Below are 16,819 nucleotides of genomic sequence, written 5' to 3'. Positions count from 1 at the left end.
TTTTCAATGTCATAGAGTAAGATCTTTAACCCAATTACAAAAGAACACATATGATATACACTCACTGATAAGTGGATATTAGCCCCAAAACTCAGAATACCCAAGATATAATTCACAGACCACATGAACCTCAAGAAGAAGGAAGAACAAAGTGTGGGTCCTTTGGTCGGGAGCAAATACAGAGACAAAGTGTGGAGCAGAGACTGAAGGAAAGGCTGTTCAGAGACTGTCCCACCTGGGGATCCATCCCATATACAGTCATCAAACCCAGACACTATTGTGGATGCCAAGAAGTGCATGCTGATAGGAGCCTGATATAGTTATTTCCTGAGAGGCTCTGCCAGAGCCTGACATATACAGAGGTGGATGCTCACAGTCAACCATTGAACTGATCACAGGGTCCCCAGTGGAGGAGTTAGAGAGAGGACTGAAGGAGCTGAAGGACCCATAAGAAGAGCAACAATATCAACCAACCAGAGCTCCTAGGGATTAAACCACCAACCAAGAAGTGCACATGGAGGGACCCACGGCTCCAGCTGTATATGTAGCAGAGGATGGCCTCATCAGGTGTCAATGGGAGAAGAGGCCCTTGGACCCGTGAAGGCTCAATGTCTCAGTGTAGGGGAATGTGAGGGTGGGGAGGTAGGAGAGGGTGGGTGGGTATACACCCTCAAAGAAGCAGGAGGTGGTGGAATTCGATAGGGGGCTTTGGGGGGGGGTAAATAGGGAAAGGGGTTAACATTTGAAATGTAAATAAATAAAATATTTAATAAAAATGAATTATAAAAATACATAAATTACTAGAGAATAAAATAAAAAACAGGGTTAAAAATAAAATCCACACTGAAAAATTATTAAGGTCAATAGACATCAAATTACTCAGATATATTTTCATAAAAGCCTTCCTACACATCTTTGATTCTGCTCTTATTTCTTCAAGGACTGGTATCCCAGGTTTATGAATTACATGTGAGGCAGTCATTGAGGAGGACTCTGCCCTGCCTAGAGAAAACATACCCAGTGGTAAAGGAGGCTTCTGCACCTATAATCTGTAGACATAAACCAGAGAACTTGGTGAACTTGGAAGGAGCAAATAATTATATACTCTTTGTTAATTCCTAACTGACATTTAGCATTTCTGTTCAGTACAAATGCTGGCTGCAAACCACAGTAGTGTTAAGCAGTACTTGTGACTTTAGTCCAAGAGGTTATATTACCTCATATGGTTAAGATAATATTGAGAGATTGTTAATACTTAATACTTCTTTGAAATAGCAATCATAATTAAACATATTGTTCTACCATTAGTCAAAATGCCATTAATTAAAATTGTTATTGTAATTAAAATTCATTATATTTTTTCTTTGTATACCTTTTGAATATTTTACCTATACATTTAAAAACAGCTCTAAGCATATCCAGATATGAGGTTGCCAAAGGATCTCCATAGCAAAAATCAATCTTAAGAATATTTTCATGGTCTTAAGATCAAAGTACTTTGATAACATTTTCAAGACAATTTTCTTCTATTACAAATGAACAGACTAGTGAGTTATTGTTGCCAAGGAGTTCCTGAGAAGTTGATAATCTCTGAGAGAAACCAGAGTTATTCTTGGATTCCAGACCAGTTATTTTTCTTTCTCTTTTACTGTCTACAAATTTAGTTAGCTTTGCTATTTTAACAGACACCTTAAAGGTTCTGAGGGCTAAATAAACTCACAAAGGAGAAAAAAAAAATGTGTCATGGCCTCGACTTCTTGCCCTAAGGTCTTAGAGATGTTCTTCATAGAGCAGTGGTTCTCAGCCTTCCTAATGCTGCAATATTTTAATACAGTTCCTCATGTTTTGAAGACATCCAATCATAAAATTATTTTTTATTGCTACTGTTATGAATCATAATATAAATACCTGTGTTTTCTGAAGCTCTTTGGTGATCTCTATGAAAAGATAATTTGACACCTCCCCTCTGCCCATAGAAAAAGGTTGTCACCCTCAGGTAGAGAATGGAAGATTGATTACTGATTAACTAACAGTCTGGGTCTTGGAAATGAAAGCTTGCCTGTGATTTGCATTCAAAGGTCATTTACATTTTCCCAATTGGCCAGAAAGCTGTCACCAGCCCTTGGATTGCTTTCTGTGAATTGCTCTCCTCAGCCTTTATTGCTAGGCCATTCTTCAGAACCACTGGGAGCAGCTGCAGCAGACAATGAGGTTTGTCTATGAAAGGCATATTCCTTTTTGGTTTCAGACTTGTGTGCAAGTGTGTGTGTACAGGTTGGCATGAATTTGTGCCAACCTTCTTTGGTCAAAGGGCCTTTGATACTTTGAACAAAACCAACCACCACCAAAATTATGCAAGCACACTTAAAATTTAACTCACTCATTTTTTTTTCCCTCTGGGGAAGCCTGCGTTTGACGTGTGTTTACGGATGCATTCCTCTGGATCCATGCAGGATCTGTAAGCCTGATTATAGATAAATCTATGTACTTGTGTATGATGGTCTTGAAGTGTGAAGAATAGTATCTGGAGTGAGATAGCAGACAGAAATTCAGATTCTTCAAACAACTTAGGAGAGATGAAGAAAAGGAGGACGATTGGGGGTGAGTGTGCAGCTTGGTGGGCCAATCATTTCTGAAAGGATATGGAGCGGTGGCCAAGGAATGGTAATTAGAGTATCTGTGATAGGCAGGACAAGGGAGGCGCTACCGTTTATGGGTTTGGTGGCTTTATTGATTGTATAAAAATTGTTTTAGTGAAGAGGCCAAGGAGATGTTACTATGTGTATCGTGATATCCAGAGGACTATCTGAGGGAGGGGTTAGGAGAGATCTCAGATGGAATTATAGGGAAGTCACAAAGAGAATCATGTATATTTAGACTGGCAGTTCTATGCGACACAGAATGGAAGTGCCCAGGGCAAGAGGAGAAGGCAAGGGATTGTTACTGGCTTCTTCCTGGTGACAGTTAATAGTTACTAAGTTGCTAAAGCCTACCTAGACAGTGGGTAGGTCTTTTCTGATTGGCCACAGAAGGCAGACGGTGTTACTACTGGGAAAAGGAAGAGACTAACTCCATGTTTTCACTGGAAAAGCTGCCAGGGTGTTCCCTGTGCTAGTGTGAACAGTGGGTCCAGTGTGCTCGGGGAACTCCTGATCTCTAACTGTTGTTCTAGCGTCACAGTACAGGACAGAGAGGACTTATGGGAAGTAAGGACCTTGGGTGCTACAGGGAGTGGTTCTTGGTCTGCTGTTCTGGGGAAGGTGCCTGCAGGAAGTGGAATGACATTTACTCAAGTGCCCTGAATTCAAGAAAGCCCATCACCATTTCACTCAAACTGATACCCCTGGCTTTAAACAGTCACTTCCTCACACTGAAGTTTTAATGAACTCTTGAGTTACATCACAGAGTGTTCATAAGCATGGAGCACTAAGAATGAGAGGGACCTAGAAGAAGTAATTTCCAAGTAAATTTGGTTCAGACCATAACAGACCATAATGGTGGGGGTGATAAGGAAGAGAAAGCCTTGTGTACCCTGGCTTGAAATAACAGGATACAGCCTCTTCAAAGAATGCTGAAAAACTGAGGTCGCATGTTAAGTGTTCTACCCCCCACCCCTTAGGTCACACACCCGGGTAGGATTAGATTTCTTCACTTAGCTAATTTTCCCCTTTCTATTCTCAAGTAGTCAGGAGATCTCAGGAAAACTTGCTAAATATTGCTGAACACCTCTGTGAAATAAGTGTGTTTGTTGGAGTTTTTTAAGCAAAGCAACTCTTTCTAGTTCTCTATAAAGCTTTTTACTAGATTTTTTTTTTTTTTTTTTTTTTTTTTTTTTTTTTTTGAGACAGGGTTTCTCTGTGTAGCCCTGGCTGTCCTGGAACTCACTCTGTAGACCAGGCTGGCCGCGAACTCAGAGATCTGCCTGCCTCTGCCTCCCAAGTGCTGGGATTAAAGGTGTGTGCCACCACTGCCTGGCTAGATTTCTTATCTGTTATCACAGGAGTTTTAAAAGAACAGCTTGGATCTGACACTGGCTTTCCTTCAGAGGAGAGTTATCCAACTTTGTCACCGTAACCGACAAGGCCATTTTAATAATTTGACCCTCATGTCATTTACCCAATGTTATTTGCCCAAACAGCTACAATGATGCACATAAAATGAGACGTGACAACTATCTATTCAAAGTTGAAAACTTCTATTGGATATACGTGGTTTATGTGCAGTAATAATTCTTATCATTTCTGTTAGGTTTTCTCTGACTGACTCTTTCATTACATTGTATCTCTTCCCTTGTGTTCCCCCATTCTCTCTCCTGCTTGCCTTCCCACAGACCTTTTGTAGTATAATCTGCTGTATGGTTTTTTTGGTATATTGTCTTGCTTTTCTATTCACAAGGATGTAGGTCCCACCATGACTGGGATTTTTATGTTTTGTTCACTGAGCATAACCAGATCCTGGAAGGATGCTTACATACAGTAGGGGCTTAATAAATGTGGCAAACAAACAAACTGCAAGCACACTTCTCTTCCCCATTTAAAACCATAGCTTTGATAAACTTATGAATAATTCAGAGCCACAATGGACATCAGTAGCCTTTCTCTCCTCAGTCATAGAGAGTATGCTGTACTCCCTAAACGCAAGGTAATTTGATATGTATAGGTGCTTATACAAATGTCTCAGCTATTGTGGAGACAGAAATATCAGAAAACTTGTTCCCTTTTGTAAGCCTTTTGTTGTCTTTTCATAGACACTTATCTCATGTCTCTTAATTTAAAACACTTATTTTTCATGGCTATACATGTTTTTCTGCCTGTGTGGCTCATAGTAGGTATTGGCTTCTGGTTGTCTATTGACACTTGGCTCTGTTACAGAGATGAGCTTTGGACTACCAAGTTCTATAAATCTCAGTTAATTTATCTGTGAATTGGAGAAAATAATTCCTACTGGACGATTATGAGAACTAAAGAAAATCGTGCATGTATGACGTGCTTAGGCAGCTATGATCTGCCATCTAGCCCTGACTAATGAGCCAGAGGATACATGATAAAGCTGCAATAACCCACAAAGCATAAGGTGTTGTGCCCTGTGTGCGGTGGGCCCAGCAGCACAGACTAAAGAGTGAGATGGAAAGCTTGGCCCTGAAGTCCAAAGGGCAGCGTTTGGGTCCCTGCTCCCCTCTTATCTGCTATGTGGCAGGAAATGTGATCTGATGAAGCCTAATTTTCATCCTACTTGTATGAGAATTATGCAGAGTTATTAGTGCATTGGCTGGATCATTGTGAACTATGATTATCATTAGCATTAAGATTTCAAAAAGAATATTTGGCTTAACAAAAAGAATATTCAATGAATGATGACCGATTGCCAAGCAGCAATTGTTAAAACCATTTTTTTTCATTTCCCAGTCCTTTTTTAAAATTCTTAAACACAGTTTTAAAACTTGTGGTTCTGGTGATGGAACCCAGGCCTCACATGTGACAGGCAGGCTCTCCAGTTGCCTCCTCAGTGTAATTAAAGAGGCTGTCACTTTAAATCACCGAAGGCTTCTGTCTTCCCAATTTACAGCAGGGTTACTTTATGGTTATTTCAAGCTAACACACACACATACACACACACACACACACACACACACACACACACACACACAGAGAGAGAGAGAGAGAGAGAGAGAGAGAGAGAGAGATATCAGAATAATCAGTGCACAGGTAAGTTGAAGAAGCCAGTGAGCCAGTGTATGGTGTATGGGAGAAAGGGTCAGTATCACCAGATTGTACAAATGGTCACATGAGCTTCTTATCCATTCAACCTGAGCTGTTGTTACCAGAATCTAAAGGTCATCTCTTGCTTAGCCTCAAAAGACACAAAACCCAAAACTGAAACCCACACAAATCAAAACCTGTGGACAGGGATAGGGGTTGGTAGAAGGAACCGGCTAACTCAAGGGCAAGCTTGAAATCAGACTAGACTTCTTTGTTTCAAGCCTTCATCCTGTAGAGATGGGTAGACTTAGGGTTAGGGAAAGGGTAGGAAAATCCCAGAGGTAGACGCTCTTTCCCTATAGATTGCTGCCTCCCATTCTCTGAAAGTCAAAGTTGAGTAGAACCTAGGGTCTCTATTTCTTTGTAGACAAAAATATTATTTTCTATAAGTCAATGTTCATAGGCTGATGAGATGGGAAAGTATTACAGAATTTACAGTACTTGGGCTGAGGCAGTAGGGTTACAGAATTTGTAGTGCCAGCATTAAAGGCTGAAGGGAAGAATTTAGAGGAGTAAAACAGAAGTAGCAGGCTCCTCCTGCCTTGTTTGCATCACCTGTCAAGGCAGATTAAAGTGAACCCAGATCTTCCCCTTTGCCGTATTGTCTGCAGTAATCATAGTTTTAATGCTTCTCATACTACAATAATTATAAAGACACCCCAAATGTCATAAAAGCCCACAGATCTGCTTTTAGGACTCTGAAGCAATCAGTTGCCATGCTTATTATTCTGCCCTCCCAGGTCTTCAGGTGGGATACACAGGTAGTAGTAGTCTGGCAGCATCTTTAGGGTATTTAGGGAAAGTGCAGGGATCTTCCAGGGACTGGAAACTTTGTGCTCACTTCCAGTTTTCTCACACTTGTCCCTCATATTGAATATTCATTCATCATACACTGGCACTGTTCCATAGTCTCTTGGTGATTCCTATGCTACCCCTGTTGGGGTAGACCTGTCTTCATGGCTTTTGTTTCTTTAGAACATCTTCAGTTTTCCTCCGACTGCTTCTGAAAGCAGTTTGAATACACCCTCCATTTCATCCTCATCCCTCCCATGTCTATTTCTAATTCCTCTTCTCTCCTTTAGGCATTTCCTTTATTCTCAGAGTTAGACACTTGGGGAGAAACTTCTCTACTGTTCCAGTTCTTAATTTGTATTGTTTCCTCAGTCATGGTACCAAAGAAAGGCCATGGAAACTGCTTGGCTTTGCTTCCTATATCTGTAGCCTGACTTTAAGCCAGCTTTTGGCTTAGGATTTCTACTGACTTTCTAATTTTTATGAAGCCTATAAAAGTCTCTGTTATTTTTCCTTACTTTATAATTTTTAGGTGGAGTTCTTTGTTTTGTTTTTTGTTTGTTTTTTTTCTGGGATATAGTGGCTAATGAACTCGGATTTTGTTCCTGACTCAAGCTCTTAGGTGGTCAGAGAGAACGTTGGTCAAGAGCTTTACGAATCAGAAGTTCCAGAGTTCCTGTTTCACACATTTAACTTCCAGCCCTGCCAGCCTTGTTCATTTGGCTTAGATGCTTCTTCTCTACCAGGCCCTTCCAGTCAAGGAATATGCTATTATTACTATGTCAAAAGTTCTCCTCTGGCTGCCTCTTGCCTTCTCTTTTGAGGTATTACTTCCTGCCACAGCAAGATCTTAGAGAACACTGGGCCATCACCTCTGTTTTCTTTCTTAAGTGAATGAACTTAGCTACCAGTTATTTCCAAATGAAATCACCTCTTCCTCCAGAAGCCAAGCGCATGTCCTTGGGTCATCAAATTACTATTCTGCTTCTTACTGTTTCATGCACCCAGAGGTCTCCTTGTGGACAGTATATTGTTCTCATGATGAAAAACCATCGCTGTATACATTGCTTCTCAAATATACAATTGCACTGATAGGATGAATTGCCACAAATGGAACTCCTGGGTTATGGGTCTAACTTTAAATTTTTGCCAAGATATCATGGAGTTCCTGGTGTGTACAGCTGTGGAGATGTTGTTACTTAGCATGTAACCTAGTATTTAAAATACTAGCATAAAGGACAACTTCCCACATCACAGCTGTAAGTAGTCACCAAAGAGAAAGAGCCATGTCTACTGGGAATGTCATCCTAATAGCTCTTGTCTTACAGTGAACATAGGATCTGTTTTTACCTTATTAGTTAATTTAATTATAGTAACTATGAAATATTATAAACCTCTGTGGAATTTTACAAGAAAGACAACTATTGATGTCTTTCTTATAAAGCGTGTGCTAATGTGAGGTACTGCAGATAATAGCTGGGGACACTAGAGTTAGGTACCGTTTTCTAGAAAAACACGAGGTTGTCCAGAAAGCAGGTCCTTCAGCTTTACTTCCTTTTGTATAGTAAGAGTCAATTATACTCACGGTGTTCTCTTACTGGTATATGAGAAGCAACTCATCTAATCTCTGGGCAGAGAGCTGTGGAATGCTTCTGACTGAGGAGAGGAGAGGAGAGGAGAGGAGAGGGTATATGAATACACACTGATAGACGAGAGAATGAAGATATAGGAACTAAATATCAGAGTTATATATCAAGGCCAGAGGAGAGAAGTTAGCACATATTCTCTTTGAGTAGACAGTGCATAGTTTATAAGGCAGCCTGAAAAGTAGTCGGTGGGGTGGGGAGGAAGATAGCCTTGAGTGAGCTATTGATACACCTGGGCCTTCTTTACTGTGTGTGTGTGATTCAGATAACAGGGTGATAAAACGGTTAGAAGATAAGAAGGTAACATTAGAGCACGCTGAGAAGAACAGAACTTCACAGTGTGCATCATTGCTTCCTCAAGGACACCATCTCTTACTACTACAACACTGAGAGCTAGGTTGCATCACAGGAAGGATGTATGTACAATCAAATCATAACGAAAAGGAAATGCAGAATTTCTGTATTTTTAAAATAACAATTCTTGGGGGGTGGGGTGGGGAGATAGCTCAGCAGTTAAGAGCAGTTGTTGCTCTTGCAAAGGATCTGGGTTAGACTCTTAGCACCCACATGTTGGCTTACATACAATTATCTGTAACTCCAGTTTCAGGGGATTTGCAAATGCAACCCTCTTCTGACTTTGACAGGTACCAGGCACACATGTGGTACATGTACATGCATGATGTAAGCAAAACAGTTATACATACAAAATAAAACAAATCTAAAATAAAATAAAATAAAATAAAATAAAATAGCATACCTAAAGGACTCCTTAGAAAGGTGTCACTTAGAAAGTGATCACTACTTAAGCTGATGCACGAAGCTCTGAAATCCTACATTCTTAACTCTGTATTTCATTAACTCTCATCTCCAGTATTGTTCCTAAATATTACACCCATTAGAAAGAACAGAATCCTTGCAGATATACAGTTACAGGCCAGGCATGGAAAGTGTAGGAGGAACCAGGGATATCATATTGTGCCAGAAAGGAAGACTACTACAAAAGGTTCTTAGGGGTTTGGCCACTTGAGGACATTCCCCCTAAGCAAAGACAGGAAGACACGAGAATCAATATTATTAATGGGTTAGTAGGAGTTAAATGCGCTTAACCCACCAATTTATGAACATGATTAGAAGCAGATTAAATTCAGTCTCCTTTGAAAGATACCAGAAAGACAAGCATTTTACAAGTAGCGAACAAAGGCATTAAACATTGAATTCCCTCTGGGAACTGCACGCCTATGAACTGAACAGTAGAGAAGGCATGGTTTCTGTCTATAGAAGTACTTCCTCTAACAACTAAAGAATTAAAGGAGCACAGCACTGCTATTTCATAATTCCGAATGGGATTATAGATCTGGGACATGCCAATGGCTGCTATACCACGAGGAAGAAAACAAGATTTTAATGTTTCCTGATGAAGATGCCCTACCATCTAATACTCCTTTCCTGCTCAAACCATCAACATACATCTAGGAAAGTTTGGATCCTCTTAACTAATCTTAAATGTAAGAGAAACATGCTAACATGGCGAGAATGTAGTTAATGACATCCAGGCTATGTGCAGTGTCTATAGAATAAGCCCTTTTGATGAAAGGGAACTCAGATATAAACGAATTACAATACATACACCTTACTTTCACTTTTGTTAGACCCAACGTTTATGTTTATGAATTCTACTTTAAAAATTTTAAAGCTTAATTGAAAAGTGTATAAACGGTGGATTTTAATGACGGTTCGGTATTTGATAACAACGAGGAACTACTGTAAAGACATGTAGGTGTCACGATAGGGTTTTTGCTGTTTGTTTTGTAAAATTTCTTGCATTTTGGAAATAAATTTTAATATTTTCAAAATAAGATGTAGGAAATCTGAGGTTTGACTCCTAACAATGCAGGAACAGGTCGGCGACTAAATAGGAATAAAGATAAAACGAAAATGGCACTAACTGGTTACTTTTGAAAATTCAGGTGGAAGGTTTTGCGCACAGCTGAGCATTGGCATTACAAATGTCCTAGCTCCAATTAAACGTGTTTTAACTCTGACACTGCTTTCTGTCTTTTCAGATGGCGGGACGGAGGTTTAAGAAGTTCAGCAAGCTGGAGCTTGTTCTCATTGTTCTGCTGCTTGTCCTGTTCATCATCGCGGTGGTTCTAATTGTGCTCTTAGCCAACTCAACTCCAGAAAATGGTAACAAGTCACTCTGAGTCTCTCCCATGCCAGAGCAAACTCACCACCCATGGTAGAGACGGCAAGCTTTTATATTGCTTCATGTATGTATGAATGTGGATGTGAACGCATGCAGACAGTACGTATCTTACTGAGTATCTAAAAACCATGGCAGGTCAATAGACAGTAGGTTTGAATTCTGAAACGTTCATCTCCATTTTTAAGTATTGCACTGGATCCAGATCTGCAATCTCTCAAATGCATTTTGCTGAATGTTATAAAAGTAATTATAATTCTGTGAATATTGATAATGAACAACATGATGTGTAAAAGGAAATATGTATATTTACTATATATCAACTTAGCTATTTAAGGTGAAAATTTGGTTTTTAATAACCTATTCAAGTTATTTTTATTAAGTGCTTTGGGTTTTTTTTTTTTTTTTGAGCTGCCATATCTTAAAACAAGAGCTAGAACATGATGAACAATCCAGGCTTTCCTATCTGCCTCACACAAGAATCACTTCTTATGGGAGCCAGACAATGAAGTGCCAGCCTATGACTACAGCCAAACCAATTTTGTCCCTTCTATTCAACTCCCAGCTACATCAATCCCTGCTTTTTACAGAAAATAAAGGTCTTAAAAATATTTAACTTTTAAAGCTCTATAATCCTGAAGAGGAAGCTAAGGCCATATGCAGGTGCCGATACAAACACAATTTTTTAATGAATCATTTTTTAAAAAAGAAAACCTTAATGCAAAGGAAAACAATTAGAAAAAACCATTTTCTTGATATAATATCTTTGTTTATTAAGGTTGTATCTTAAATAAAGCTTCTTTCTCATTTCAGAGTGCAATGAGAATGCCTTTTATGTTTTATTGATCTTTAAATTATAAATCAAAGTTTTGTAGCCCTGGGGTAGTTGCTAGACGCATATATCCTTTTATTATATTTTTCACTTGGGAGTTTATATTTTTAAAGAATGCAACTACTTAGAAGTGTCCTAAGGGACTAGGGATCGCCTGTGAAAACAGAATTGAAGTCACTGTGATTAGGATGGCCCTGTCAGTGCCTTCTCCGTGTATACCTCTGCCACGGATGGGTCCCCAGAGATCGACAGGGATAGTGAGATGATAGTTTGGTAGTAATGGGCACTTGCTGCCATGCTTGGTGATCTGAGGTCAGTCTCTGGAAGCCACATGATGGAGAGAGAAACAACTCATGCAGGCTGCCCTCTGACCTTCAGTCTTTAGATTGTATGAGTCATTCATTTTCTGTTATCATGCATATCATGTTGCCATTGCATCATATAGTAGTTATCAATAAATGAGTACATTTATGTTCCAGGAATGCGTCATTTTTAGACACACGTTTTGACCTTAATTTGACCGACAGGGTATGGTTTACTCACCTGGCCTAAAGGGAAGTTGATGTCTAGTTTTGCAAGCATCTAATGATGGAGTCCTCTTCTTGTATGTACCATATTGCAAGGGAACTCTAGCATGGAAGTTGATGATGTTGTTATACACAGAAGTAAATACAGTTAGCAAGAACAAAATAAGGTGTTACAAAGTAAAAGTGCAGGATTTTAAGCACACTGAACTAGAGCACAGCCAGGAGAGGAGTTAACAGAGTTGGAAGTGCTGAGAACTCAGTCCTTTTAAATGCCTGTGGTCATAATTCTAACCGTCCTTTCATCTACTTTTGTGATATGGTAGCCATAGGCGCTGAAACAACTGGCACTCCAGACACTACAGTCACCAGGACCACTCTTAACTCTCCCAATTGCCCAGTGCTAAGTGAGCTGGAACGGATAAATTGCATCCCTGACCAGTCATCTAACAAGGTTTGTGTCATACATCTTGTTTGCATTTAGGAAATCATGTCATGGTGAAATTTCTTTTCATCTTTCTTCTCTTTGTTCTCTTCCTTCTCTTTCTCCTCTCCTCATCTCTCTCCTCATCTTCTTTCTGTTGTCTTCCTCCCCTTGCTCCATCTCATAGAAAGTTGTGTGTATGGCAGCTTTGGTAGCTCACATAACCTAATTCTGTACTCATATATGTAGGGTTATGTAGCTTCAAGGGAGGAAAAGCTAGAACATAGCCTGAGTTGCCAGGTTTGGCAAGTTATATCAGAATTTCAGATAAGCAATGACTGTATGATCAATGCCGGGTGGTGGTGGTGCAAGCCTTTAATCCCAGCACTTGGGAGGCAGAGGCAGGTGGATTTCTGAGTTCGAGGCCAACCTGGTCTACAAAGTGAGTTCCAGGACAACCAGGGCTACACAGAGAAACCCTGTCTAAAAATACCAAAACAAAACAAAAAAGAATAAGTATGATCCACTTAAGGTTTTAGACAGGGAAAGTGTTCTTATGTTTCATGTGGCTACACTTGATTGCAGTCCTCGACTCTCTCAATTGCTTTCCTTGTTGCTGGCAACATGCCCTTTCAAAAGGTTATCTGGGATCTACAATAATATCATGCATGTGCACAAAGCATGATTTAGCATAAGGACAAAGTTTCAGCAGTTATACTGAAGGTAATTAATGTCAGTGTAAAGAACTTACAGGGGCACGGCACTTTAGTCCAGCGTTTCTAGATCACTAGCTTATGCACATCCAAGAGTATCATGATAATAAAGTCATTGTACATGACTCGCAATTCACATTTAGCAAATCAAAATATCTAAAGGAAGACAGAGTACAGACTTCTGAGTGAAGTCCATTCAGGTGAAACAACAGATTAGCATTAAGTGCAGAGTGGATGCCTGCTGCACGAGTTTCTGGGCCACGTGTGGTAGTGACTCTGTTCTCACTGTGCGGCATGTGCTTCTTCTGTGATTGCTAAGTAAGACACTCATCTATGTGATTAGCAGAATGTCAGGATGACAAATTTATGGCTACATGCCTTTATTACCGAATTTCCATTCCCAGCATCAATCACCACTAATCTTCCAGGAATCTCCTCTAATCTCTAAATTCAACTTCTTCTCTCAGTCTACTTACACATACACTAAAACTGCTCCCTGAATGTACCCGACTGTACTTTTAACAGTCCATATGAAGTCAAGTTTAAATAGTTTGTCCTATTATTGCAGACCGTTTAGCCTTCTTACACTTCTGTAATCTATGTGCATATCTTAGAGACAGCTCTTGATATGGGTTTTAAGTCCATCATTTATAAGCAGGCCACCATTACCTTCCTTCTTGATGTGGCCTTTTATCCCCAATTTCAGATTTCACTCATGACAGAAAACAGAAATGTATAGTTAAAGTCCAGATATTTAGCTAAGGGAAAAGGATATTAGATAATACTTTTAAACACTTTAAGTTTTCAATTTATTTAGATTTATTTTGTGATTATAAGGAAGAACAAATTTATACACTTAACACAATCTTCCATCCTTTTAATCACCATGAAAGTCAATTAATATGAAAGCTGTTGACATGTATTTTCCATAAACAGTCATGATAATTCTTATGATATTAGAAAGGTAAACTTTTAATATTTGAAAATGCTGTTATATTTTATAGAATACATACGTTGCAAGTTATTTATCAATTCTGAATTTGGGTTATGGTATCCTTTTCCAAATTCCAATTTTACACCTATGTATTTAAGTGATCCAGTTTTATGACTTATCAGAAAATATAGTAAATTTTGCTAATATAATTACAAGCGTACACTTAAAAATTACTCTGGGTTTACATAATACCAGTTGATAGTCATTAAGTGGTTCTAGGGAGAACTACAAAGTCCTAGAAATAGACTTGAAGTGGTGCAATGTTTAGACATGGGACCGGAGCACATCAGAGAAGGAGAGTTTCTGCCTGGGTTTTCATTCTGGCTCTGCTTTGAAGAACTCTGACTGTAGTACTGTCAGGTTTCTTTATCTACTGTTTCAAGTTATCAGTCAATGAGACAGTGTGTGTTCAGATAAACATATTCATTAGGCAGTGATTTTTTTTAATAGCATTGCACTCTATGCTTAATGAACACTTTAAAGATGTATTCTCTGTTGAGAATTTCATAGATGTATAACATTTACTTTACCCTCCAACCCCTTCCAGATCTCTTCATATGTCCCCTGCCCAATTTATGTCCTCCCTTACTGCCCACCCTACCACTTTTCTCCACCTTATATTGATTAAAAACTTTACAGTTATAATCTCAATTGTCATGGGACATGTTCTTTGAAAATAACTTGTAGTTTGATTTGGAGACTTGAAGGTCTGGATCATGAAATGGCTGAGAAGTTGTATTTCTTTAAAATTCTACTGTCAGATCTTACCTTGACATGGAATGGAGTGATCATGTTAACTTTTAAAATCTTATTCAAAATGAAACATATTATGGATCAGTATATAATCAACATATTTACATGATTCAAGGTCAATTTTAGTTTTTTTATTACATGTCTATTTATGTGTGTATGTTTTGTGTGTCCACATAACTTTGTGCATATGTGGAGGCCAGACACCTTGTGATAGTTGGTTCTCTCCTTCCATCATGCATGTCCCAGGCATTGAACTCAGGTTGCCAGGCTTGGCCAGCAAGCACTTTTCCTGTTGAGCCATCTTGTTAGCTCAAGATTGACTTTATTTTTAGTTTTTGCAAAGTTACTGCACACGCAAATGACCAGGGATGCTAATTTTGTGAGTATATGCTAATTAGGATTATTTTCTTGTTAAATACTTTAATTTCTAACATTCCTCCTTTTACTAGAAAATGGGACACTTCTCCTTCCTATAGAGATTCATTGGTCCCATGTTTTTGCTTACATCAGGTCATCCTAGGCCAAGAAACCAGAAGAGTGTTTTACTTTGTCACCACAACAGAGTCAAGCACTGACATGAGTGAATCTTGGGCTGCATATGCTGTTAACTCAATGACATTACTATCCTGAGAAGTGCTGGGTGACTGTGAGCCTACAACTTATCACCTAACCCACTCTATGGGTTTGACTAAATATTACTATCTTAATACAGTTTGTGTTTCTATACTGAATACCCAAGACTAGGTAACTTGTAAAGAACAGAAGTTCACTTCTCATAGTTCTGGATGCTTGGGAAGTTCATAGTCATGCTGATGTAGGTCGTCTGGTTATATTCTCATAGGGGAGAAGGGAAAAGGCATTGAATCCCATTCACAAGGTGAAGACATCAATGTTTGATCACTGATTAGGGAGCCCTCCTCTTAACACCATCATACTGGACATACCTGAACTCTGGGGCAGATGCTTTCAACATAACACAAGAGTCACTAACATTGAACTGAACTCTGTATTCTTAGTTTAGTTTGTGGCTTCTGTTTATATATGTGCGGTAAATGTGGATGAATGCCAGCAGAGGATGTCAGGGTCTGCTCTATCGATCTCACTTTATTCTTTTGGGTTAGGTTCTTTTATTGAACCTAAAACTAGCTTGGCAACCAAAAAATCCCAGTATTGTGTTGTCTCTGACCCCATAGCACAGGTGTCATTAGGTACATGTGGCTATTCCTGGATTATTATGTGGATTTTGGGGCATCTGGATTCCTTATGTCTGCACAGTAAGACTTATTATGCAGTGGCCCATCTCCCCATATATTTGTGATAAAGTAACTACTCCAAATTTAGTGATACAAAATTATAATTACTATATTGTCAGTCATGGTTTTATGGGGTTGAGACCCATATCAGGTCTGACTTGATCTTTTCTTTGCTGAGTGCTGCTGGCTGCAGGCTTACCTGGTGGCTGATCTACTATGGTGGAAAGATTCAAGATGCACCTGCCACCTTGGCCAAAATAGCTGAGAAGATGCTTCTACTTGGGTGTTTTCCCCCTTTGCGAAGGCTCAGAAACTGTCTTTGAGGGTAGAGATTCTTCATTGTATTTCTTTCCTGACAGCTCCGGGCTGCAAAAGATTGGGGCAAGTCTGCCTATTCTCTTACCAGCCAGGCTCAGAAGCAGCTTCGTGCAGTCTGTTGACCAAATCTATAATGAGCCAGCCAGACTCAGTGGTATGAGCAACATCCACTGGTTTATATCAATATTGACAATATTAGGCTCTAGTTATATTTCTTCATTCCCATCAACTTTGGGTATGAAACACTTGTTCATTTTGCATCTTCTATTGCTCTTAAATGTCAAAACAAGTAAGAGATGGACAGCGTGGAACTTGATTATATTTTAAAACAGTAGTGTCATAATTTGATTTCTCTGCACCTGTGAGTTCAGTTCAGTCATCTGTGGGTTGGAGCTAAAGCCTAAATATATCCCCCAAGACTCCCCATGCACAAAAAGCCTGCAGATGCTGAATGCCTTGAGTAAAATGGCATGCTATTCATAAAGACCTCCATGTGTCTTCCTTTATTCTATTATACTTATACTACTAGGCATTCTTAGATTGTTAGAGTGACATATTCTAGGTAAAGAATTGTTAAGTTTTGTGCTTTAGGAGATAATGATAAGGAA

At 39.2% G+C, this 16,819-nt stretch overlaps 1 protein-coding gene across 1 annotated transcript in view; it reads left to right on the top strand.

Annotated features, from left to right (window-relative positions):
- The first annotated feature begins 2,388 nt into the window (after window positions 1-2,388).
- Mgam (maltase-glucoamylase) overlaps window positions 2,389-16,819 on the top strand; it is a 130,743-nt gene continuing 116,312 nt past the window's right edge. Inside the window, exons 1-3 of the mRNA XM_085840664.1 lie at window positions 2,389-2,601; window positions 10,261-10,384; window positions 12,083-12,210. Coding sequence (XP_085696790.1) covers window positions 10,261-10,384; window positions 12,083-12,210 — 252 coding nt within the window. The 5' untranslated portion in view covers window positions 2,389-2,601. The remainder of the gene's footprint in view (window positions 2,602-10,260; window positions 10,385-12,082; window positions 12,211-16,819) is intronic.

This window comes from Mus caroli, unplaced genomic scaffold, assembly GCF_978045245.1.
Source record: "Mus caroli unplaced genomic scaffold, Mus_caroli_1 scaffold_7, whole genome shotgun sequence".
Classification (NCBI taxonomy): Eukaryota; Metazoa; Chordata; class Mammalia; order Rodentia; family Muridae; genus Mus; species Mus caroli.
This window is presented reverse-complemented; position numbering and strand designations above follow the sequence as displayed.